The 27,508-nt window shown below is 36.6% G+C and overlaps 1 protein-coding gene across 1 annotated transcript in view; it reads left to right on the top strand.

Moving 5' to 3' along the window:
• Positions 1-27,508, top strand: part of LOC146004215 (polyglutamylase complex subunit TTLL1-like) — a 77,827-nt gene that overhangs the window by 36,195 nt on the left and 14,124 nt on the right. The window contains exon 2 of the mRNA XM_083142887.1: positions 22,324-22,506. Coding sequence (XP_082999013.1) covers positions 22,324-22,506 — 183 coding nt within the window. The remainder of the gene's footprint in view (positions 1-22,323; positions 22,507-27,508) is intronic.

The raw sequence follows: 27,508 nt of genomic DNA, 5'->3' as shown, positions 1-27,508 counted from the left end.
GAATACCATCTCGAACAATTGGTGAAATTATTATAGCGTTAAGACGGGCTCTACAAGGACAAATTCAATTCAATACCATCTCCAAACATTGGTCAAATTATTACAGCGTTAGGAATAGCTCCTCAAGTTCATAATTAATTTTAAAAGAAACTCCAACCAATGGTCAATTATTACAGTGTTAGGAATGGGTTCACCAGAGCATAATAAAATTGAATAATAACTCCAACCATTGGTCAATTATAACAGCGTTAGGAATGAGCCTTCGAAGGCATAATCAATTTCAATACCATCTCCAACAATTGGTCAAATTATTACAGCGTTAGGAATGAGCCTTCCACGTCATAATAAATTTTGAAACCAACTCCAACCATTGGTCAATTACTGCAGCGTCAAGAATGGTCCACCCGAGCATAATATATTTCAATACCATGTCCAACCATTGGACAAATTATTACAGCGTTAGAAATTAGACATCCAAGGCATAAACAATTTCAATACCATCTCTAACCATTTGTCAAATTATTATACTGTTAAGAATGGGTGCACAAGGACATAATCAATTTCATACCATTTAAAACCATTGGTCAACTACAACGAAGTTATAAATAGGTCCATCAGGGCACAATCAATTACAATACCAACTCCAACCATTGGTCAATTATAACAGCGTTAGGAATGGGTCCACCAGGGAATAATCAATTTTAAAACAAACTCTAATCAATGGTAAATATGGTAAATAATTACAGCGTTAAAATTGAGCCTTCGAAGGCATAATTAATTTCGATACCGACTACAACCATTGGTCAATTATTAGAGCGTTGGGATTGGTTCAACCCGGGCATAATCAATTTCAATACCATCTCTAACCATTGGTGAAATTAATAAAGCGTTGAAAATGGGTCCACAGAGACAAAATCAATTCCAATACTATCTCCAACCATTGGTAAAATTATCACCGCGTTACGAATATTTCCACAAGGTCAAAACCAATTCTAAAGCCAACTACAACTAATGTTCAATTATTACAGCGTTAGGAATGAGACTTCGAAGGCTTAATCAATTTCATACCATCTCCAACCATTGATCAATTACAACATAGTTAGGAATAGGTCCAACAGGGCACAATCAATTACAATACCAACTCCAAACTGTGTTCAATTGTTAAAGCGTTAGGGATCGTTCCGCCCGGGAAAAATCAATTTCAATACCATCTCCAACTATTGGTCAAATTATTATAGCGTTAAGAATGGGTCCACAAAGACGATATCAATTTCTGTACCATCTCCAACCAATGGTCAAATGATTACAGCGTTAGGAATAGGTCCTCAAGGTCATAATCAATTTTTTAAAAAAACTCCAACCATTGGTCACTTATTAGAGCGTTAGGTATGGGTCCATCAGGACATAATCAATTTTAGTACCAACTCTAAACAATGGTCAATTAGTAGAGCGTCAGGAATGGGTCCACCAGGGCATAATCAATTTTATTACCAACTCCAACCAGTGGTCAATTATTACAGCGTTAGGAATGATCCTTCGAAGGCATAATTAATTTCAATACCATCTCGAACAATTGGCGAAACTATTATAACGTTACGAATGGCTCCACAAGGAAAAATACAATTCAATACCATCTCCAACCATTGGTCAAATTATTACAGCGTTTGGAATAAGTCTAAGAAAACATAATCAAAATCGATAACATCTCCAACCATTGCTCGAATATTAGGTCGTTGGGGATTGGTTCAACCAGGTCATAATCAAGTGCAATACTATCTCTAAACATTGGTGAAATTAATAAAGCGTTAAAAATGGGTCCACAAAGACAAAATCAATTCCAATACTATCTCCAACCATTCGTAAAATTATTACCGCGTTACGAATAGGTCCACAAGGTCAAAATCAATTCTAAAGCCAACTACAACTAATGTTCAATTATTACAGCGTTAGGAATGAGACTTCGAAGGCTTAATCAATTTCATACCATCTCCAATTATTGGTCAAATTATTATAGCGTTAAGAATGGGTCTACAAAGAAAATATCAATTTCGGTACCATCTCCAACCATTGGTCAAATTATTACAGCGTTAGGAATAGGTCCTCAAGGTCATAATCAATTTTAAAAAAAACTCCAACCAATGGTCAATTATTACAACGTTAGAATTGAGCCTTCGAAGGCATAATCAATTTCAATAATATCTCTACCATTGGTCAAATTATTATAGCATTAAAAATGGTTCCACAAAGACGTAATCAATTTCATACCATCTCCAACCATTGGTCAATTACAACGTAGTTAGAAATGTGTCCAACAGGGCACAATTAATTACAGTACCATCTCCAACGATTGGACAAATTATTATAGCGTTAAGAATGGATCCACATGGACAAAAGCTATTTCAATACCATCTCCAGCCATTGGTCGAATTATTACAGCGTTGGGAATAGGTCCAGAAGATCATAATCAATTTTAAAACAAACTCCAACTATTGGTCAATTTATTACAGCGTTAGGAAAAATTCAACAAGGTCATAATCAACTTTAAAACCATCTCCAACCATTGGTCAAATTATTACAGCGTCAGGGATGGGTCCATCAGGACATAATCAATCTTAGTACCAACTCCAACCAGTGGACATTTATTACAGCGTTAGGAATGAGTCTAAGAAAACATAATCAAAATCGATAACATCTCCAACCATTGCTCGATTATTAGTGCGTTGGGGATTGGTTCAACCCGGGCATAATCAAGTGCAATACCATCTCTAAACATTGGTGAAATTAATAAAGCGTTAAAAATGTGTCCACAAAGACAAAATCAATTCCAATACTATCTCCAACCATTGGTAAAATTATTACTGCGTTACGAATAGGTCCACAAGGTCAAAATCAATTCTAAAGCCAACTACAACTGATGTTCAATTATTACAGCGTTAGGAATGAGACTTCGAAGGCTTAATCAATTTCATACCATCTCCAACCATTGATCAATTACAACATAGTTAGAAATAGGTCCAACAGGGCACAATCAATTACAATACCAACTCCAAACTTTGTTCAATTGTTAAAGCGTTAGGGATCGTTCCGCCCGGGCATAATCAATTTCAATACCATCTCCAACTTTTGGTCAAATTATTATAGCGTTAAGAATGGGTCTACAAGGACAATATCAATTTCTGTACCATCTCCAACCATTGGTCAAATTTTTACAGCGTTAGGAATAGGACCTCAAGGTCATAATCAATTTTTAAAAAAACTCCAACCAATGGTCAATTATTTCAGCGTTAGGAATTGGTTCACCAGAGCATAATCAATTTGAATACCAACTCCAACCATTGGTCAATTACAACAGCGTTAGGTATGGGTCAATCAGGGCATAATCATCTTTAAAACCAACTCTAAACAATGGTCAATTATTACAACGTTAGGAATGAGCCTTCGAAGGCATAATCGATTTCAATAAAATCTCTACCATTGGTCAAACTATTATAGCGTTAAAAATGGGTCCACAAGGACATAATCAATTTCATACCATCTTCAACCATTGGTCGAATACAACGTAGTTAGAAATATGTCCAACAGGGTACAATTATTTACAATACCAACTCCAAACTTTGGTTAATTTTTAAAGCTTTAGGGATCGTTCCGGCCGTGCATAATCAATTTCAACACCATCTCCAACTATTGGTCAAATTATTAAAGCGCCAGGAATGGGTCCATCAGGACATAATCAATTTCGATACCAACTCCAACTAATGGTCAATTATTACAGCGTTAGGAATGTTTTCACCAGGGCATAATCAATTTGAATACCAACTCCAACCATTGGTCAATTATAAGAGCGTTTCGAATGGGTCCACCTGGGCACAATCAATTAAAAAAAAACTGCAACCAATAGTCAATTATTACTGTGTTAAAAGTGAGCCTTGAAAGGCATAATTAATTTCGACACCGACTCCAACCACTGGTCAATTATTAGAGCGTTGAGAATGGGTCCAGAAGGACAAAATCAATTTCAATACCATCTCCAACCATTGGTCAAATTATTACAGCGTTAGGAATGGGTTCACCAGGGCATAATCAATCTGAATAGCAACTCCAACCAATGGTCAATTATTACAGCGCTAGGAATGAGAATTCCAAGGAATAATCAATTTCGATACCAACTCCAACCATTGGTCGATTATTAGAGCGTAGGGGATGGGTCCACCCGGGCATAATGAATTTCAATACCATCTCCAACCATTGGTCAAATTATTATAGCGTTAAGAATGGGTCCAGAAGGACAAAATCAATTTCAATACCATCTCCAACCATTGGTCAAATTATTACAGCGTTAGGAATGGGTTCACCAGGGCATAATCAATCTGAATAGCAACTCCAACCAATGGTCAATTATTACAGCGCTAGGAATGAGAATTCCAAGGAATAATCAATTTCGATACCAACTCCAACCATTGTCGATTATTAGAGCGTAGGGGATGGGTCCACCCGGGCATAATGAATTTCAATACCATCTCCAACCATTGGTCAAATTATTATAGCGTTAAGAATGGGTCCAGAAGGACAAAATCAATTTCAATACCATCTCCAACTATTGGTCAAATTATTACAGCGTTAGGAATGGGATCACCAGGGCATAATCAATCTGAATAGCAACTCCAACCAATGGTCAATTATTACAGCGCTAGGAATGAGAATTCCAAGAAATAATCAATTTCGATACCAACTCCAACCATTGGTCGATTATTAGAGCGTTGGGGATGGGTCCACCCGGGCATAATGAATTTTTATACCAACTCCAACCATTCATCAATTACTACTGCGTCAGAAATGTGTCCACATGGGCTTAATATATTCCAGTACCATCTCCAACCATTGGTCAAATTACACAGGGTTGCATGGGTTCTGTTGTTCTTATAATTTTGGGAGTTTTACATGGATTTGAACTTGCTGATGCTGAAACTGGCATTATTTTTCTCACATCACGCAATAAGTTTTTACAATTCACGATTTTTATATGTGAGTTGTGGTATGCACGTTTCAGTGCAATTGAAGTGATTGTCGCTAGATGTCACTGGTACGTTTCAAAATTATTCAGCAAGTAATAAAGACGAACAAGCTTTAAATACAGAGAAGTGTTGTTTTATTTAAATTGATTAATATATTTCTTGCCTAAATGCTGAAAATAATACTATGTAAAACATTGATATATCATTTGAAATTAATTTTATTTATAACTCTCAAAAGTCCTAATTTGCATGGTCTGGCCATGGCATCTCGTGGTTGCCTGAATAGCCAAGATCTGTTTTGCTACATCTGCGGTGAATTTGTTCCCCGGGTACAGAGACAGAAAATTACAGATTTTGTAAGAAGAGCATATTACGCATACTTTAAAATGAAACTAGGAGATCAAGATAAATCGTGGGTCCCACACAAGGTATGTAGATCATGTGTGGAATCTTTACGAAACTGGAGCATGGGAAAGCGGCCATGTATGCCATTTGCAATAAAACCTATGGTGTGGAGGGAACCTCAGGATCACAGCAATGATTGTTACTTCTGTTCCTGTGAAATTGTAGGTCGAAATATTAGAAACAAGAAGAGGATAGTGTATCCCAATATACCCTCTGCAATGAGACCTGTGTTCCACAGTCCAGACTTGCTTGTACCGACACCTCCATCAAGTCTTGAGTGTGTAAGTGATCCTGGTTCACTAAGTGATTCAGTGGAAGGAAGTGAAATGGAAGATGACATTTATGACCCCTTCCTCACGGATCTCGTGACCCTATACCGTTCACTCAAAGCGAACTCAATGATTTAGTTAGAGACCTAAATTTATCTAAAGAATCACCTGAGCTTCTTGGTTCCAGACTTAACGAAAAGAACTTGCTGGCTCGTGGAACAACATTTTCCTGGTACAGACACCGAGAAGAAGAGTTTGTGCCTTATTTCTCGAACAAGATTCTCTCGTGTTTTGTTGTGATGTGTCCGGTTTGCTGACTAAGTTAAATTTTCCTCGTCTTGCAACTGATTGGAGGCTATTCATTGACTCGAATAAAACAAGTTTAAAATTTGTTCTGTTACATAATGTAATATGTAATATTGCTCATTCTGTGTCACTAAAACAAACCTACAGCAATATGCAACTTGTTCTTAATAAAATTAAATATGAGGCCCATGGTTGGTTGTTGTGAGGTGATCTTAAAGTTTTGAGCATTTTACTTGGACTACAATGTGGACATACGAAAACGCCATGTTACATCTGTGAGTGGGATAGTAGGGCACGATATTACCACTGGGAAAGAAAAGAATGGCCAATACGGAAAACGATGAACCCGGGTTCAAAGAACATCGTACAACAACTATTAGTCAATCCTGAGAAAGTTGTACTTCCTCCTCTTCATATCAAATGAGGAAACAATGACTGTAGCTGAAAGAGATGCTTGGATAGCATTTAAAAGTGTAGTGTTCAATTTCTTGGAGAACCACAAAAGTCCTGATTACAGAGAAGTTGTTGAGAATATGTTACTTAAATTTCAAGAGCTGGGTTGCAACATGAATCTCAAATTACATTTTTCGCATTCACACCTTGATAACTTTCCACAAAATCTCGGTGAATTAAGTGAGGAACAAGGCGAACGTTTCCATCAGGACATGAGGGATACGGAGATAAGGTATCAAGGACATTGGAGTTTTAGCACGATGGCTGTCTACTGTTGGGCATTGTACAGAGAAACGCCAGAAGAAAATCACAAGAAAGTTAGGAAAGCTTACAGAAGAAAGCGTGCTAAACATAACTGAAAAATATGTATTGTGTAATGATTTTCTTGTGTGTGTATTATATACTGCTATATGTCGTTTTCTATATAATATGAGTCCTTTGTGTCTTTTTAAAATAAACATGTTGATGTGTTTAATGTGATAAGCTATATTCTGATTGAAGAAAAGACAAATTATAATAAAACAGTATGCAATATTGGACAGCCCAGATTTTGAAATTTGATTTGTAAGAAAACCTTGCATGATAGAGAAAAACGAATTTCATATTCTTGATCAGCATGGCACAAATAATAAAGTTCACCTATTAAACAAAAAACATAATTAAATTGAATTTAATTTGCGGCCCTGTGTTATTAGAGCGTTAGGAATGAGTCCATCAGGGCAAAATCAATTTTAAAACCAACTCCAACCAATGGTCAATTATTACAGCGTTAGGAGTTAGCCTTCGACGGCATAATCAATTTTGATAACGACTCGAACCATTGGTCAATTATTAGAGCGTTGGGGACGAATCCACCAGAGCATAATCAATTTCAATACCATCTCCAAACATTGGTCAAATTATTACAGCGTTAGGAAGAGTTCCAACAGGACATAATCGATTTTAGTATCAACTAAAAACAATGGTTAATTATTACAGCGTTAGGAATGTGTTCACCAGGGCTTAATCAATCTGAATAGCAACTCCAACCAATGGTCAATTATTACAGCGCTAGGAATGAGAATTCCAAGGAATAATCAATTTCGATACCAACTCCAACCATTGGTCGATTATTAGAGCGTAGGGGATGGGTCCACCCGGGCATAATCAGTTTCAATACCATCTCCAACCATTGGTCAAATTATTATAGCGTTAAGAATGGGTCCAGAAGGACAAAATCAATTTCAATACCAGCTCCAACCATTGGTCAAATTATTACAGCGTTAGGAATGGGTTCACCAGGGCATAATCAATCTGAATAGCAACTCCAACCAATGGTCAATTATTACAGCGCTAGGAATGAGAATTCCAAGGAATAATCAATTTCGATACCAACTCCAACCACCTGTCTCCTCATCCCTTTTAGGTCCAAAGATTTTCCTAAGGATCTTATTTTCAAATACTCTCAATATATGTTCCACTTTCAATGTAAGGGAACAATTTTCACATCCATATAATACTACAGGCAATATTACTGTTTTGTATATTTTAACTTTTAGTTTCTTAGATATTAAACGAGAAGACAAAAGTTTATGAAGAGAGAAGTAACATGCATTTCCTGAATTAAGCTTACTTTTTATTTCCTCTTTAATATAATTTTCATTTGTTAATATTACTCCTAAGTATTTGAATTTGGAAACTGGTTCAAACGAGTTGTTATCAATAATTAGGTTTTGATTATTACCTAACACTTGGTTTCGGCCTGTAGGCATATATTTAGTTCTCTCTTTGTTAACTTCCAAACCTATCTCTTTAGCAGTTTTGAAAAATATTTTAGCATTGTTCTTAATTGTATTCACATCATCCCCCAGTAAGTCTACATCATCTGCATATGCTAACAACTGAGTCACACCATTTAATTTTAGTCCTTCTTTAGTTTCTTTTACCTTCCTAACAGCATATTCTAAGGCAAAATTAAAGAGCAATGGAGATAATGCATCGCCTTGTTTTAACCCATCATGAATTGTAAATTTGTCAGACATATTAATACCCACACGAATTTTACTTTCTGTTTCACTGGTGCATATTTTTATCATACTAACAAGCTTCTTAGGTATTCCAAACTCTACTAATATATTATATAATTTATCTCTTTTACCGAATCATATGCTTTTTTTAAATCAATGATTAGCTGATGCACATTTTGATTATATTCCCACATTTTTTCAAGTGTCTGTCTGATGTGAAAAATTTGATCTGTAGTTGATCTGTTACGTTTAAATCCACATTGATAAACACCTATAATTTCATTAGCATGTGGTGTTAATCTTGTTAAAAGAATGTTAGACAATATTTTGTATGTTGTTGAGAGTAGAGAAATTCCACGGTAATTATTGCAGTTCATTTTATCACCTTTTTTAAACACAGGAACAATTATGGATTCTTTCCACTGTTGAGGGATTTCTTCTTTATTCCATATTAAACAAATTAATTTATGAATTTGACATGTCAACGAATTTCCACCATATTTAATTAACTCAGCTGGTATTAAATCAATGCCAGGTGCTTTGTTATTCTTTAGCCTCTTAATAGCATCTTTAACTTCAGTCAAGTTAGGTTCTGGAACTAAAGGTTCTGCTGTGTGGACTTCATTTACTTCTGATTTATCTCCTACCTGGACATTTAAAAGGTCATTAAGTAGTTCTTCCATCTATTTAGAATATCGCTTGGGTCAGCTAGAAAATCACCGTCTTTATATTTTATCAAGTTTACTTTAGGTTGCCACCCCTTTCTAAACTCATTTCCACCTTTATATAAATCTCTGATATTTTTATTTTTGCTGTTAGTTTCAATTCCGTTAATTTTACTTTTCAAGTAATCCCTTTTTTTTACTTCTAAACGTGGGGTTAACTTCTCGCTTTATTCTATTATAATTGTTTAGATTTGTATCATCAGAGTTATTTAGCCTGATTTCTTATTTCTATTAGATTATGACATTCATTATCAAACCATGGATTACTTTTTCTCGGTTTATGGTATCCTATACTTTCTTTAGCTGCTGATTCTATTGCATTACGAATGTGCTCCCAATTCTTATTTACGTCTGTTTCATTTAGATTTTCATCATCATTCAAATTCTGCAAAACAACAAATCTATTTGACAGTTTAATTTGGTAATCTCTCCTAATTATTTCATCAGTAAACTTTCCTGTATCAAATTCTATAACTTTTAGATTTTGTTGCTTATGATTTATCACTGAGAGTCTCTCTCTTAATTTAGCAATTACTAAATAATGGTCACTGGAACAGTCAGCACCTCCATGTGTACGAACGTCAATTATACTAGTATGTTAATTACAACATAGTTAGAAATAGGTCCTACAGGGCAAAATCAATTACAATATCAACTCCAACCATTGGTCAATTATAACAGCGTTAGGAATGGGTCCACCAGGGCATAATCAATTTTTAAACAAACTCCAACCAATGGTCAATTATTACAGCGATAAAAATGAGCCTTCGAAGGCATAATTAATTTCGACACCGACTCCAACAATTGGTCAATTATTACAGCTTTGGGGATGGGCCCACCCGGGCATAATCAATTTAAATACCATCTTCAACAATTGGTCAAATAATTACAGCGTTTGGAATAGTTTCACAAGGTCATAATCACTTTTAAATCCAACTCAACCAATGGTCAATTATTAGAGCGTTAGGAATGGGTCCATCAGGACATAATCAATTTTAGTACCAACTCCAAACAATGGTCATTTAGTAGAGCGTCAGGAATGGCTCCACCAGGGCATAATCAATTTTATTACCAACTCCAACCAGTGGTCAATTATTACAGCGTTAGGAATGAGCCTTCGAAGGCATAATTAATTTCAATACCATCTCGAACAATTGGCGAAACTATTATAACGTTACGAATGGCTCCACAAGGAAAAATACAATTCAATACCATCTCCAGACATTGGTCAAATTATTACAGCGTTAGGAATTTCTTCTCAAGGTTATAATTAATTTGTAAGAAAACTCCAACCAATGGTCAATTATTACAGCGCTAGGAATGGGTTCACCAGAGCATAATAAATTTGAATACCAACTCCAACCATTGGTCAATTACAACAGCGTTAGGAATGAGACTTCGAAGGCATAATTAATTTCAATACCATCTCCAACCATTGGTCAAATTATTACAGCGTTAGGAATAAGTCTAAGAAAACATAATCAAAATCGATAACATCTCCAACCATTGCTCGATTATTAGGGCGTTGGGGATTGGTTGAACCAGGGCATAATCAAGTTCAATACCATCTCTAATCATTGGTGAAATTAATAAAGCGTTAAAAAACGGCTCGTGCCTAAAATAACAGGTGAAGAAGTACATTTATAGGCAATGAAAAACAAATAGTTTTTTTCAAAAACTTTGAATTGTAATTTACACTTTAAATGTTCCACCGAATCATTGTGCTTATGCAGAGAACGCGTTATATTGACAAAATCTTTATACCCTTCTTTATTCCACACATTGTATTTGTTGCTAAACAGTAAACAAAGCCAGCAGAACAACGATTGCAAATATCGACTACTACACAACCAAGGAAAGTCGACAAACCAGGAACTTTTAAATTTAATGTTGTATGATTTCCCTGCCTTTTTGTTCTCTCGCTTAACTGATATTTGAAGAATGTCAGTTGGCCGCCCACAATTTAAAACGTCTTTTTTGTCTTGATCCGTCCATCTGGAAAATGGTGTCTGCAACAAATTACACACTAAGTCATTTACTGGGTTCATTGTACAAACCACAGCTCAACACATGAACACAACACACGATTAGGAAACGCGAAACACACACGCGGAACAAGATCTCGCGAGAACGCAAAGATTTTGTCACAACCACTGGATGCAATGTTTTCTCCGACGAGAGAACTGATTCACGTAGAGGGCGACACCATGTTCAAGGCCAACGCTAGGTGACGTCACCGTTGCCATGACAACCGGCTAAGTCTTCCGCACCCTGGCGGGGTTTGCTCTTCGACGAACTCACGTGCGTATCGCCGAGCGGCGTAATTTGAGTATTATCGCGTACGTTCTGCTGAGAAATAGTTTAATTTAACAAGCAAATGAAAAATGTCAATATTAATTTGAAAATTAGGTGAAAACATCTGCACTTGTTGCACTTGGCCAGCCGCCACTGTTAAAAATGGGTCCACAAAGACAAAATCAATTCCAATACTATCTCCAACCATTGGTAAAATTAGTACCGCGTTACGCAACCAATAGTCAATTATTACAGTGTTAAAAGTGAGCCTTGAAAGGCATAATTAATTTCTACACCGACTCCAACCATTGGTCATACCATTTAAAACCATTCGTCAATTATAACAGCGTTAGGAATGGGTCCACCAGGGCATAATCAATTTTAAAACAAACTTCCACCAATGGTAAATTATTAGAGCGTTAAAAGTGAGCCTTCGAAGGCATAATTAGTTTCGATACCGACTCCAACCATTGGTCAATTATTAGAGCGTTGGGGTTGGGTCCACCCGGGCATAATCACTTTAAATACCATCTCCAACCATTGGCCAAATTATTTCAGCGTTTAAAATGGGTCCACTAGGGCATAATCAATTTAATTTCCTACTCCAACCAGTGGTCAATTGTTACAGCGTTAGGAATGAGCCTTCGGAGGCATAATAAATTTCAATACCATCTCCAACCATTGATCGATTATGGGCGTTGGGGATTGGTCCACCCGGGGATAATCAATTTCAATACCATCTCGAACAATTGGTGAAAATATTATAGCGTTCAGAATGGGTCCACATGGACAAATTCAATTCAATACCATCTCCAACCATTGGTCAAATTATTACAGAGTTAGGAATAGCTCCTCAAGGTCATAATTAATTTTAAAAGAAACTCCAACCAATGGTCAATTATTACAGCGTTAGGATTGGGTTCACCAGAGCATAATCAATTTGAATACCAACTCCAACCATTGGTCAATTATAACAACGTTAGGAATGAGCCTTCGAAGGCATAATCAATTTCAATACCATCTCCAACCATTGGTCAAATTATTACACCGTTAGGAATGAGCCTTCCAAGTCATAATAAATTTTGATACCAACTCCAACCATTGGTCAATTACTGCAGCGTCAAGAATGGTCCACCCGAGCATAATATTTTTCAATACCATCTCCAACCATTGGACAAATTATTACAGCGTTAGGAATAAGTCCTCAAGGTCTTAATCAATTTTTTTAAAAAAAACTGCAACCAATGGTCAATTTTTTCAGCGTTAGGAATGGGTTCACCAGAGCATAATCATTTTTAAAAAATTTTATTAGGGCGTTGGGGATTGGTTCAACCAGGGCATAATAAATTTCAATACCATCTCCAACCATTGATCGATTATTTGGGCGTTGGGTATGGGTCCACCCGGGCATAATCAATTTGAATATTGGTGAAACTATTATAGCGTTAAGAATGGGTCCACAAGGACAAATTCAATTCAATACCATCTCCAGAAATTGGTCAAATTATTACAGCGTTAGGAATAGCTCCTCAAGGTCATAATTAATTTTAAAAGAAACTCCAATCATAGGTCAATTACTGCAGCGTCAAGAATGTTCCACCCGAGCATAATATATTTCAATACCATCTCCAACCATTGGTCAATTACAACATAGTTAGAAATAGGTCCAACAGGGCACAATCAATTACAATTGCGCGCTGCGACGCCAAGGGTCCCGGGTTCAAATCCCGGTCGGGCTTGGTTGTTTGTGAATGTCCATTCATCAATTTCATCATTTCATCACTCATCCCCATCTTCGCAAATTAGCCAAGAGGCACAAAACGCGAAGTAAAATAAACTAAATCAAATCAAAATCAAAAGAATTACAATACCAACTCCAAACTTTGGTTAATTGTTAGCGTTAGGAATCGTTCCGCCCGGGCATAATCAATTTCAATACCATCTCGAACTATTGGTCAAATTATTATAGCGTTAAGAATGGGTCCACAAGGACAATTTCAATTTCTGTACCATCTCCAACCATTGGTCAATTACCACATAGTTAGGAATAAGTCGAAGAGGGCAGAATTAATTTCAATACCAACTCCAATTATTGGTCGATTATTACAGTGTTAGAATGGGTCCATCAGGACATAATCAATTTTAATATCAACTCCAATCATTGGTCAATTATTACATAATTAGAAATGGGTTGAACAGTGCATAATCAATTACAATATCAACTCTAACCATTGGTCAATTATTATAGCTTTAGAAATGTTTCTACCTGTGCATGATCAATTTCAATGTCAACACCAATCATTGGTCAATTATAACAGCGTTAGGAATGTGCTCCTCAAAGTCATAATTAATTTTAAAAGAAACTCCAACCAATGGTCAATTATTACAGCGTTACGAATGAGCGTTCCAAGGCATAATCAATTTCGATACCAACTCCTTCGTTTGGCCAATTATTACAGCGTTTGGGATCGATCCTCCCGGCATAATTAATTTCAATTCTATATCCAACCTTTGGTCAAATTATTACAGCGTTAGGAATGGGTCAACCAGGGGATAATCAATTTCAATACCAAGTCCAACCATGGGTCAAATATTACAGCGTTATGGATCGGTCCACCCGGGCATAATCAATTTCAATACCTATCCATCTCCTCTAAATGGAGAATCATATCGAGCCTGGATTCTTAACCTCAGTCATCGGCCGTTTCTCTATCAGGCATTCAAAGAATGCCATGTCAGTTATTATGAAATCTTCCTGATTTTCTAGAGTTAAGGTGCTGAGCAACTGGCATTTGCAGGGCAATGACCACAGTTACAGGGAATAGACCAAAACTGTGAGCAACGTTCGGTGTGGTGTATTTTGCTTGGAGTCGTCGTACAAGTAGCAAGCTGAGGAGATTGAGGTGTCGAACACGATTCGATTCGAGCAGCTTATCAGCGGGGAGTTTTTCATCAGAGATAGACAGGTATTGTTATTTCCAACAACGTTGATCTAGACTGAAGGTATAAATCCAAAAGCTTGTGCGTTGCCATTTCCAAGTGTGTAGTTAGTATCTCTTGCTCTTTACCATCTAGCCTACCAAGAGGAGTGAGTGCTCAAACATTGAGGATGAATGATTAGCGACCTACATCACCCACCAAATGGTTAAGGTTCTTGGTTCGATCCCACGTTCATGGAAGAACGTTACGTGGATGGATATCCTGGAAGTTTCATTCATTGCAATTTGAAATAAATGAAAATTCAGAATCTAGAACGATCATACCATTTTTTGAAGGATTTCAGTCGTATGTTGTTACTCTTAATCAGGACAAGAAAAGATGAAACTTATGATGAAAATGTTAAATCAATAACTGCTTACGCACGCATTAAAATAGAGAATTCATAAGGCCGCACGCGTTTTTTTGTTGCTTTTTTGAATGCTAAAGATCAGGAAAAAATATTCTTGCTATGATAAATGTAGTGTTTCAGCTCAGAGGATGAACTTAACGAAACTTTCAACCAGATAATTAGATATGCCGAAAGAACTGTAAATATCAACTTAGATCAAGCCGGTCCCAGCGGAAGTTCCACGCCCATAACTAAACGCAGTCCAATTAATTCCAGACAACGTAAAAACCTCTTAGAACAGCAACTTGATAATAATAAATTTTATTTTAATCACACTACAGTAAATTTCGAGATTTTTTTGAATAGTTTAGGTGAAATGGAAAATTAAAGACTATCACTGTTATTGCTAGCTAACAAACCTGAAAAGCCCACACTGTAACTTCTATTGAAATCTTCGCCGCGCTGGACTTCTATGGACACCGCCGAGAGATAGCAGTTCTATATAGTAAAATATAGTAATAAAGTAACATAGTAAAAACTTGCAAGCGCCTCTAAACTTATGTCTAACCAATTTACTCACCCTGCTGTACTCACGCATGTAGATGCTGATGGCGATTCGTTGCCACAAATTTCCTGCTGCCAGTGTATGTACCTAAGGGCGCTTTCACTAGCACTCCAAAATTATTTGAAAACAAAATCAAATGCTTATTTGTTAGGGTTACCATACGTTCCATTTTGAACGGAACAGTCCCGTTTCAGAGGCCTGTCCCGGGCGTCCCTTCGTTATTATTTTAAAAAGAAAACACAATTTGTCCCGTTTTTTAAAAGTTTTTATTGAAAACCCCAAAGTTTAAATTTGAGACACATTTCATGCTAAAAATAACTGTTAATGGTCTTTTAAAACTATCGTCATGGTAATCAGGTGGACTGAGTTTCAAGCGGTTCATCACAATCAAAATGTTCCATTGCCAATTTGGTGCTTTTTACACCAGATCTGGTGTTTTGAGACGTCATACTGGTTACAATTCCTTATTATTTGCGCCGATGCGCAATTCTGTTTTTTTATTATTATTATTTTAATAAGGTAAGGCACCAATAGTTCATATTGCCAAAAATTACGCATTTCTGTTCATTTTCGTGGGTTGATTATGGTGATTTCAAAAAGTATCAGATATTATGCATGTTTACCTTACTGTGAAATACATTCTTTACTCATTAACAAATTAAGATTAATGATTAATTATAATGCTTACATTATCGATAAATTTATTGTTATTTACGCAAAACCATCGATTACTTAAAAACTTTATTTCTTTGGCTGTGTCATTTTCAGTTGAAAGTAAAACCAGCTCTTTCACATCATTCACGCACTTTATCTTGCGTTTGAAAGAACTTCAGATAATATTTATGAATCAAATAGAGGTAAGGAAATGCTTTTCAATTCTTTTCAGGTTCTTTGCGAAGCTCTGTGTCTATAGTTTTTGGCATAAAGAGCTCTGTATCACTTAATGTGTCTACGATTCCTATTTAACGATTTTCCAGTTGTAAGCAAATTGTGTCGAATATTCGGGTAAAATATTGAAACATTGAACCAACTCTCTCGGTTGGCAAATCTTTGGATAGAGTTCGTCATAGTGATTCTTTATCTTTTTGATTCTTTTGTCAGAGAATTTATGTGAAATCCTCCTATTTAAAACATATTTTAATCATTTTAACAATTGATTCAAATGCTCCCCCGAAGCTCAGTCATTTCTACCATAAGAGCGTTACGTGAGAGATAATATGCAGCCGTATAAAGACAGTATGTTATTATTGACGTAGAAGTGATACTCATCTGCTTCAAGACTTTACATTGAAAGTCAACAAAAAAATGAAACTCATTACTGCAAACGTGCAAGTGCACGATACCATCAGCTTTGGGCCTCACACGTCACTATAATCTATCTGCAGCGAAAATCCATTACAGTCTCCCGGCGTTTCGGGGCCTCTTTACCTCGAGGGCCCTAGGGCACCGCCCCGGCTGCCCCGGCTGCCCCGGCTTAGTTACGACCCTGAATACTGAGATTAATTATTACCTTTTGACATCGGGAGATCATATAATTTATTGTTTATGATGTATTATTTTAAGTTGTCCATACTTTAATAAATAATAATAATAATATTCAAATAGGCCTAACTGATTTTTCAGGAAGGGGATAAACTGACCTCCTTGAGATGTTTCGTGTATTATGTATTATGTATGTATTATGGTCACTCCACTGTAAAGAGTATCACTGATGTTACACCTTATGTAAATTCAACATATAAGAGCGAGTCAAATGAAAGTGATCCAAGCCGATGATTTATTGGGGGAAATAAGTATATTTATTCTTATACAGTGCAGAAAGAGAACCATGCACACACAGAAGCAAACATAGCTACAGTAGTCAGACATATGCACCTCTGTATAAATCTCGTATTGAGACCAGGGGCGGCTCAGGGGCAAACCGGAGTGTCCTCCTTGAGTACCGGCAAAACCTTAATTTTGGTTATATAAGCGTGGCTATTTGCTTTAAAAAGAGTTCTCATAAACCAAATGTTTCATATTAGAAAGGATAACACAAAATGGAAAGAAAGGAGTTTCAGAATAGAAAAAATAGATGGCAGCACAAAGCAAAATAATATAATAAATTATTAGAGGATAAGTGTCGATTTAGTGGAAGTTCAGTGTGATAGAAAGATGTAAAGAAGATAAAAGCCAATGTATAAAAGATAGAAAATATATGAAAGAGAAAACAGAAGTGGTTTTCATAATTCAACAAGTTCAGACCCACAGATAATTGTAAGGCACGCAGAAAGAAGTACTCAACGAAAACGACAATTTAAGGACTCCGAATTTTTAGTACTCTGCATAAGTACAGCTTAATATAGCCTTTGTCTCCAATGCTACCATCCTTCCAAGAAAAAAAGTATTTGAAATTACTGCTGCATAAGATAATATATACATTACAAAATCAAGTAGCAATTGAAGCTAAAAGACAGTACTTTTACTTTGATATCATTATGTAGGTATTAAAAAAATGCATTCTTTAACACTAATATAAGTATTTAAAAATAAGTCTATTATTTTTCTCATGTAAAGCCGCAAATGTGTAACATGGTCAAGGTTTCTATTTGGCTCACTTTTAGTTGACTCGACCTTATATTTACAATTTTTCTCCTGTAGAATTATGACAGGACCGAATTAGTTTCCAGAGTGATCCCTCCCCTTTCACCTACGCTTTTGCACCAGTGGGACGTGATTGGTCATTTGCTTTGTTTCCTTTCTGCGTGTCACAGCAGGCGCTCTAAGCAATCAATCAGACGAGCGTGCTCTTGGAATATTCCCGCGTTGTTATGGCACTGGAGGCCAGGAATAACGCCGACAATACTTTAAGAACTCGAACAAAAGCTTCGAAGTTCTACACGTAGAGTTACGTGCTGATTATAGTGTTGCATTTCCCGTTTTTTAAATGTATAGTATTTGTTACAGCGTTATTCAAATATAAATACGCATTTTTTTATCTCTCTCTAGAACCAAAAACATGCATCGTCCTCGAATGTTGGAAATCCGCTACGTAGTGCAACCACTCTCCTTCTCTGTATATGTAGGTACACTCACCGGCAATAAAAATGGGACACTTACACCCTGATATGCAGGCTTCGCCGCAATGCGTTATGTGTGTTTCCTAACTCTGAGGCGATAGTAGAACACTTCTTATTTAAATAGCTCCTATTGAAGTTAGCGCATCGCCGTGGAGTCAGGCAACACACACAACGCATTGCACGGAAGCCAGTATTTCAGGATCTAGGTGTCTCATCTTTATTGCAGATGACTGTACATAAATAAACAACTCCTATTAGAGTTTGCCATTCTGAATGAAGTTTTGCTCGTTGAGGACTTGTTTATCCTGCATATGTTGAACCACGCAGGACAGAATTAGGGTTACCACGGGCACTTTCCCCTGTCAAGGTCAAAGTGTGTTTGAAGTCCACTTTATGCTGAAATAGGCTAATCGTGGCTGGGCCTACCATTTACAGTAGGATCCAAGCGTCCACCAGGAATCGAACCTGAGTTCTGTTGATTTACCCCTTAAGTGTGGATGGCGGCGATTAGGGAGGCGAGGAGGGCAGTTGCCCCCCACTTTTCGCCACTTTTGCCTCCACACTATGCTAAACCTTATCTACAGTGGGAAATATACTGTCTTTGCCCCCCCCCCCGAGTTTTGGAACCCAATCGCCGCCACTGCGCTTTATGTTTGTTTCAACTATATTCGATTTACTGTGGAGTATATAGTCACACAGACGTTTGGTGAGATAGTTCTAACTGTAGTAATAATAGTAGCAAGAGAAAAAAAGGCGAAAAAGAAGAAGACGAAAAGATAGAAGAAGAAGGGAAAAATTAGTACATATATGCCAACATGTTGTGTATTACTGTATGTTGGTATTATTGTATAAGTATTTGTGTATTATTGTATTTGTGTATCATTGTATTATTTACATTTGTCGTGAAATATGAAAGCCTGTGTAGGCAATAGATAAAAACTTTATAAAAGACAAAGGCATGCAAGGGCCTCCCCTATGACACAGTGGTGGCGTCATTGTCTTGTAATCAAGGGGTCCCGGGTTCCATACCCCGGTGGAGGCAGAAGTGGTTCGGATCCCACTTTAAACTGTAGGTCCAGTCGCGATTAGCCTTACTGTGCGTAAAGTGGACTTAAAACACCAACTCAAACGAAACCAAACAAATGCATGCAAATATTGGTGTATTATTTCAATAAATTTTGTTCAACTGAATTTAACGAAAAAATCTACATTTTCCAGTAGCGACTTGTTCAACAAATTCCACACTTAAGGGGTTAAAGAAGGCGGCGTTACCACTACGACATCGAGGAGGCCCTGTAGTTCTCTGTCGCATAACATGTTAAAAAGTGTCAACATGTTATGGAAAAACCGCCATGCTAACATACGCCAACAAGCTGAAGTCACTATGGTTGTATCTTTCTATAAGAAAAAAACCCACTTATCATCATACATACACGCTTCACTTACCGTATTTATGCTTTTTCCTTGAAGACAGGCTTCGTGAATGTTGTCCAAAGATGTTCACTCTCCAGTGTAGGTATTCACTCCTCTCGGCTGCCTAGACAGGGGCGTAGTCAAGAATATATTTTCGGGTGGGGCCCAACTTTGGATGAAAGGAAAAAAACAGTGTTTGGGGTGAGGGGAATACAGAAATAAACATTTAACGTATATTAATTTGGAACTACTTTATTCGCAGAGTCGGTGGCCCGCGTACCTTTATAGCACTCTCGCCCTTGGTGCAAACAGTCCCGGGTTTGACTCCTTGTGGGAGCCCCCACAAAAGTGCAACTCCGTGGTTAGCTACGACGTCAGGAGTCCCGAGTTCGAATCCTGGGTAAGACATGGATATTTGTCTCTTCTAATGAAAATTGAAGAGTATCGATGGGAAAGAGAAATCGAGAAGAAATAAAATTGGATGTTTTTTTAAGGGGGGGGGGTGTTAAGTGGTCAACTTTCGACGTTCCCAGGTCCGGGCATGGGTGTTATTTGTGAGTATCCTGATCGTCACGATTAACTAATAGTGGCAGAAAAGCGAGAGGAAATCACAAAATAGACAAACCAATACAAGTGGTTGCTTTAGTTATAAAATACTTATTTTTGCCAAAATGTTTATTGAAAACATTAAACGAACATAGTAACATACTTAAGATTTTTACGATCTTTACTGGATATGTGCCAAATGAGGTGAAATCTACAAGGAACACTAAAATATATCATAAAGTACTACAGTCAGGGCCGGCCCCTAAGGGGCCCAGCGCCAATTAATTAATTGAAATTATTTTATGTGTACGGTTTACTACGAGTTTATAAGACGTTGGTGCTTTCAATTAAGACATTAATATTACTTTTCCTGACTTCATGGATTGTTTTTATGTACTTAAAATATGCAAAAAAATATCATAACCATATTCTAAAAAAGTACTAAATAAAAATCGTGTTGAAAAATTCAAATCAAAGGTAAGCAATATCGTTTATGTATAGAAAAAATCATGAAGTGAAAATATTTTATATGAAACAATGTGAATTCAAAATTGAATGAAAAAGTAGACAAACGAGAATTAAGGTAAGAATGTTATTGGATATGAATAAAAAATACCACTTTGACATGTACAATGATAGATTGATATTGAACACATTCAGTTTTGTAATTAAATTTTAAATGTAATGAAATTTAGCAGGTGTGGTACGTACCTCGGAAATGAAAAGAAACAGAAATTATAAACTTTCATTAACCTCCCATAATTCTTGGTTTTAACCTTCAGCATAATCTGCTTATTCTTCTTAGGTAATAATGTGAAATATATAAATTGTTAATTACTTGGAATAATGTATATAATGTAACCATATAGATCACCTGTACTTCGCACTAAGGAACAAAAATCTCCGATTTTTTTTTCAGTTCTTTGAAAAGTTTCGGTTATAGGCTCCACACCCACCTAGGGTACGGTGCCATCACTGAGAATCGAACTCAGGATTTCTTGGATCCAAGGGGACAGCTTAGCAATTTCCTATCGGCAAGCCATAAAAATTGTGGTGGTTTTGAGGGCTGGACGACTGCCCGGGGTGCCAAACCTAGGCCTCCCCCTTGAGTAGCGCCAAAACCTTATTTTTGATTATGTCAGCGTGGCTATTATTGGGTTTGTGTAGACAAAAATTATTTGAAGTTACTGCTGTATAACATAATAAATATATTACAAAATCATGTAGCAATTTAAGCTGAGAGATTACTATTATTTTGATGTCATTGTGTAGGTAGTCAACAAGCACATACATACAACAAGGCTATTACTTTTCGTAATTAAAACCGTAAATATATAACATGGTCGTGTTTTTTTATTGGAGCAAAGTGGAAAGTACGGGGAACAAGATTGAAAGTTGGGAGCGCCAAAAATTCACCTTGCCTGGGTGAAAAAATTATCTCGAGCCACCCTTCCTGCATTCATTTTTATGATTTATCTTAAATGATTCTTCTACTTGACTCACATCACATACCTTCAAAATTGCTACAGTCCCTCCAGCTATCTTGGTGTTAAGTCTATATTGTCCTGGTTGTCGTTCACCTTGCTTGTTTACAAATCATTTTGCAGTTTCCAACATTTACAGTTCCAGAAAAAATGTCTTTCGCAATTAATTCCTAATTTGAATGATAATCATGCATGCACATTAAAAACCTTAGCAACAAGAGAAAGATTGTTCACATGCAATTGTTGATGTCATCATTATTTACTCAAAACACACACACACACACACACACATGCATAATATGCAGTGTTTGTTTCTGGAAAGAAAGGTTCCAATACTCAAGTTAATTTGTTATTGTTGATGTTTTGCTTTGTTATTGTGTTTATTGTTAGAATTTCTCAAGATCACGGTGTTCAGAAATTATTGGTCGATTTCTTAAGGCCATATTTTCACCAATAGTGAAAACAACATGTTTCTGGAGGAATGCAAGGAGAACCCGAGGGGCACCTGGATCATCAAACCCTGCGGGAAGTCCCGAGGGACTGGGATATTCTTCATGAACAAGATATCCAAGCTCAGGAAATGGTCGAAGGAGATTCACACGGACCATGTGCTCCCTTCAGAAGGATGTGTGATATCTAAGTAAGTATTATTTTTCCCAATTAAAACACCATTAAGCCTTGTTTCCATGATTATGAAAAAATATAAATATGCTGTCCAAGGCAGTAATTTATTTTATTAAAAACATAAACTAAACGTAAGACCACAGAAAAGATATGCAAAGTGCTTAGGAAAGTGGGCATTAAAACTTACAGGAAGGGAGGGAGAAGCATCTTAGGAATAGCGAAGAATGCAAACAAGAAAAAGGAAAACAGAGAAGAGGAAGAGGAAGGGATTATCTACGAAGTAAAATGTAAAGAATGTCAGAGTGTGTACATAAAAGAAACGAAAAAGAGACTGAAAGATAGGTTGAAACAACATAGGGATGATGTACGACTTAAGAGAGAGAGAGAAATGCGATATTTAAACACACGAGAGAAACAGGACATGACATAGAGTGGGATGAGGCTAAGCAGATAGGAAGGGAGAAGAGAATGCTAGTGAGAAAATGGAAGGAGGCCAAGGAAATAGAGAAGAAAGTTGAAGAAGACACAATGAACTGGAATGGAGGACTGAAGTTAAACAAAGAATGGAAGAAGGTGTTAGAAAGAGTGGAAAGGACAAGAGAGAAAGAGGAGAGGAGAAGGAAGAAAATGAAGGAAAAAGAGCGTGAGATATAAAGCCCAACCACATTCTATATGGAAGCATATATTTTTAGCCTTTTAGGTGAGAGTTCAGTTCACAATAGTGAAAGCCACCTGCTAGAAAGTTCCAAAACAACTTTCTAATAGTCTGGAGGGAGTAATGTTTTCTGTATATATAATGCCCTGTTTTTGGTATCTTGTTACTTTTGTACTTGATACAGAGTCTGATGAAGACCTTGCTAGAAGGTTGAAACGTTACGTTTAGTTTATGTTTTTAATAAAATAAATTACTGCCTTGGTCAGCATATTTATATATTTTTTCATTATTTTTCCCGTTTGATTGCAAGATGTAGTCTGTTTCAAGTTCATTTTATGCTCAGGCTCATGAACGTTCGGAAGGGGAGCAAGGGGGCCACGACCCACCTGGAAATAGAATATCGATCTAACATTATGTTTCACACATACAGAGTATCCCAAAATAGTGTTTACACTCTTTGAACGTTAATAACGGAAACACTAACAACGGCAAATATGAACTTTTTGGAGTTGCACATACCTTAAAATTATAGTGTTCATTGGCCGCAATACTTCGTCTGCAATGCTATATAACACATCGACAACAAAAAGCAGATATGGTATCCACAGAAAGGGAAGGACAGGTAGTGTCAATCGCATGTCTCATGTCATCCAGTGACCATATCTATGTAGCTTACACATCATTCTTCACAGTTTGCCAGAGGTAGAAATTTAACGGTGTTAAATAGGGAGATCTGGGTGGTTATTCAACACTTCTTATGTTGCTCGAAAGAAAAACTGCTCACCCCTGCCATTTTGTACACTAATGCTTACTGCCTGGTGGGTTGTAACAGAACTTAAATCAACAAAATGTATACATGCACTCGCACATACTCAACGTAGACATTGCAGCTTCAAATACAAAAAAAAGTTCAGTCAACACTATTTTGGGACACTCTGTATAGCTTCATTTCAGCCACATTAATTTATGTTAATTATTTTTAGGGCATTACAGGAAGATGTTAACTTCAAACTGAAGGACTGTTTTTTGAGGGGGGACGCTATTATTGAGGAAAATATAACTCCTTTGTATCCCCCCTTTTTCCTGGAAAAGATATCTTGCTTGATCCTCTCTGGAAAAAATCCTACGGCCGTTCATGCTCAGACTAATCGGAAATGGACCTACCATTTCAAAGCGAGATCCAAACCATGTGTCCAATCCAATAATCTCGAAAATGAATTATTCATATACATAAAATATTGGTAGATTATTATGGTTTATCCGCACCCAATATGATCCGACCCCTGTTTTTTTTAATTTTTATTATTTAGCGTCGCTTTTCTGCTACTTTTGGCAAATGACGACGATGAAAATGAGTGATGATATGATGAAATTGATGAAGGGAAACTCACAAAGAACATTCAGGCCAGTATTCCAACACGGGACTCCTGGCGTCGTAGCTCACTGTGCTAACCATTCCACCTCGGAGGTCGGCACTGTGGACATAGACATCGCGAAGGGGTGAAAAGGGGGGGGGGTGACCAGCCAATCGAACTTCCACCGGAAATTGGTATCGTCAGCGTCAGAGTGGATTTCTCATCTTGGTTAAGCTGCAAAAGTAACGACTTCCTCGTGCGATTTCTGACGTGGACTTTCTCATCAGAAAGTCTAAACCCAAATGGGGAGGCCCGCAGATAATTTTCCAAGACTATGTCAAAATCAAAAGGTTTTATTCTGAGCTTAGACATATTGGCATCAAGTTTACATATCATATGAAAATAGTGTTTTAAGGAAAATAGAAAAATAAATCCTTCTTCCATCAGGAAGAGTTGTAGAAAGTGGTGCAGGAACAGGATGAACGGTGCACCCTCAATTATCTGCAGAAATTGCACCCGCTGGAGCATCTGTATATTTATCAATCTTCTCCCTACATTTAGCTGCAGTATCTTCAATCCTAGGAGCAGTAAACTTTATTACAACAGTAACTAATATACGAACTATAGCAATATCTATAGAACTAGTGCCTTTATTCGTATGATCGTGGTGGAGAATGAGCGAAAGGAACAGAGAAAGAGCCTGCCAGAGAGAAAAGGAAAGAGAAGACAAGAGAAGGGAGAGGCTAATAAAGAAGAGGCACAGACTTACATGCAGTGAGAGAGAGGGATATAGAGAATAAAAGAGAAGCAGAGAAGAGAGTAAGAAACAGAAAGAAGATATAGAAAAGCAAGTTAGAGAGAGATAGAAACAGAGTAGTGTGAAAGAGGGACATAGAAAGAAAGAAATTGCAAGAGAAATATAGAACAAAGACAAGCAGAAAAGAGAGAGAGAGAAGAAAGACGAATAGCAGAAGTACTACTGCGAAAGGTTCTCCTAAAACATTTTTCTTCAACCAACATCACTAACATCAAATTAATAATATAGTTAGTTATCAGTATTACAAGTATAAAAATATAATCTTCGATTTCCTAATAAGTATTAATTGAGATTTTTCGGTGTTCGAAATGAGGAACTGCCAAATTAATTTAATGATAGCTTGAGGACTACACTACAAAGTTTCTTTGGATCAAGTAGTTGACAACTAATTTAAACCTAATTATTTATTTGTAAACAAACCTAGATATAATCGAACTATTACTCTTTATAATTATGCCATAATTTATTTATTAATATTTAATTTCAAGGATACATATTAATTAATTTATAAAGTTTTAAAAAATTACGGGGCCGCGATCTCTCGAAGGTTGAGAACCACTGCTCTGTTCTCCCCATCAGATGATTATGATGGATAAAAATGATGAGGAAGTTGGATGCGTGCAATAGCATCAGGGGCATCGCCACCGTGTATAGGCTAGGATAGACTAAGCCCACAGTGAAATAGTCTTCTGCCCAGCCGAGCCATAGACTTGACAGAATCATTTTAGTGGATAAAAATCACACGTGTAGAGCTGGATAAAATGAATAAAATGATAAAGAAACCTGAAGAATGTTAGAGGGAATGAGAGAAATATGGGGAGAGAAAACGTGAAAGAAAATATAGAGACTCAGAGAAAGGATAAAGGGAAGGAGGGATGGAAAGAAAGGGAGAAAAGGGAAAAGATAGAGAGAAAAAAGAAAGAAATAGTAAAAAGAGACGGATAAAGAGAGTGAAAGAGATAAACATAGAAGGATAAAGGAACAGGGAAACAGAGGAAAAGAAAGAGAGTAGGTAGAGAAATGGAAGAAAGATAGAAACGAAAGGGAGGAAGACAGAAAGAAAAAGAAACAGAAAATATAAGAAACGAATTGAAGGTATAGAGATGCAGGGAAATAGATGTATAAGAAAGATAAAGACAGGAAAAGACACACAAACAGAGGTTGAGAGAGAGAGAGAGAGAGAGAGGTGTATGAGGATAAAAAGAGATAGAGAAAGCAGAAGAGGAAAGGAATAAGGAGGTAAGGAGAGAAAGCGCAAGTCTCACATGGGAGAAATCACGCAGTCTACCTGAAAATAATTAGTACACCCGCAAACCCAGTTGTATAAAAATACAGGACGCCGGGTCACCATGGCGCCTGAATTTTCAAAATTAGTTGTAAAAAGAATATGTATTATTTTAATATTTAGAGTTCGCTTATGGAAATTTCCATTACCTTTTTGAATAATGAGTACAGTATGCGTTTTTAAATGTCTTTGTGTTTTCTGTATCACGTGTAGAGGAAATGGTCTAAATATTGGTCTCCCTTTTTATTTTGTCATTTTCGGAGGAAAAAATTAATATATCAAGCACCTGCCTTTAAAATGCATATCTATGAAATATATACTTAAATGTAATAGCATGCTAAAGTATAGAAGGTCTCCATTTTTTTAAAAAAAAGCAATTTCCAAAAAATGGTAAAATGATGTATTTCAAAATTGTGGTCTAAATATGGGCTACTAGTGGCAATATCACAAAAAGCAATTAAAATTTACAAAAAACAGTCATTTATCGCTAAAACATTATAAAATTCATATTTATGAATAATCTGTTGTTTTGAAAATCACGCCGAATGGGAAAAATCGAAATTAAGAATAACATCAAAATATTTGTTGCAAATGTGATCTCAGCATTAGACCTCATGTCATAGCCCATATTTAGACCATCACGTTATTTTTCTTCTTCAATTTATTTTCGCTCTCTGTGGTACATATTTCACAAACAAATCACGGCATTATAAAAGCCTACATTTGTTTTTTGTACCGCTAATATCATAACCTATACAATGCACATGAGAATTCCGAAAACGCTGAGTTAAAACATACCTGCAAAAAGTTTTAGGAGGTCGGAATTCTATAACAGCGTCCAAGACCGAAACTAACCAGCACTTTCTCTTGCGAATTGCCGCCGCAACCTTTGTCCTTGACAGATAA

Source organism: Lepisma saccharinum, chromosome 21 (assembly GCF_977018435.1).
Source record: "Lepisma saccharinum chromosome 21, izLepSacc3.1, whole genome shotgun sequence".
NCBI lineage: Eukaryota > Metazoa > Arthropoda > Insecta > Zygentoma > Lepismatidae > Lepisma > Lepisma saccharinum.
Note: the sequence above shows the minus strand (reverse complement) of the source record. Positions and strands in the feature narration are given on the sequence as shown.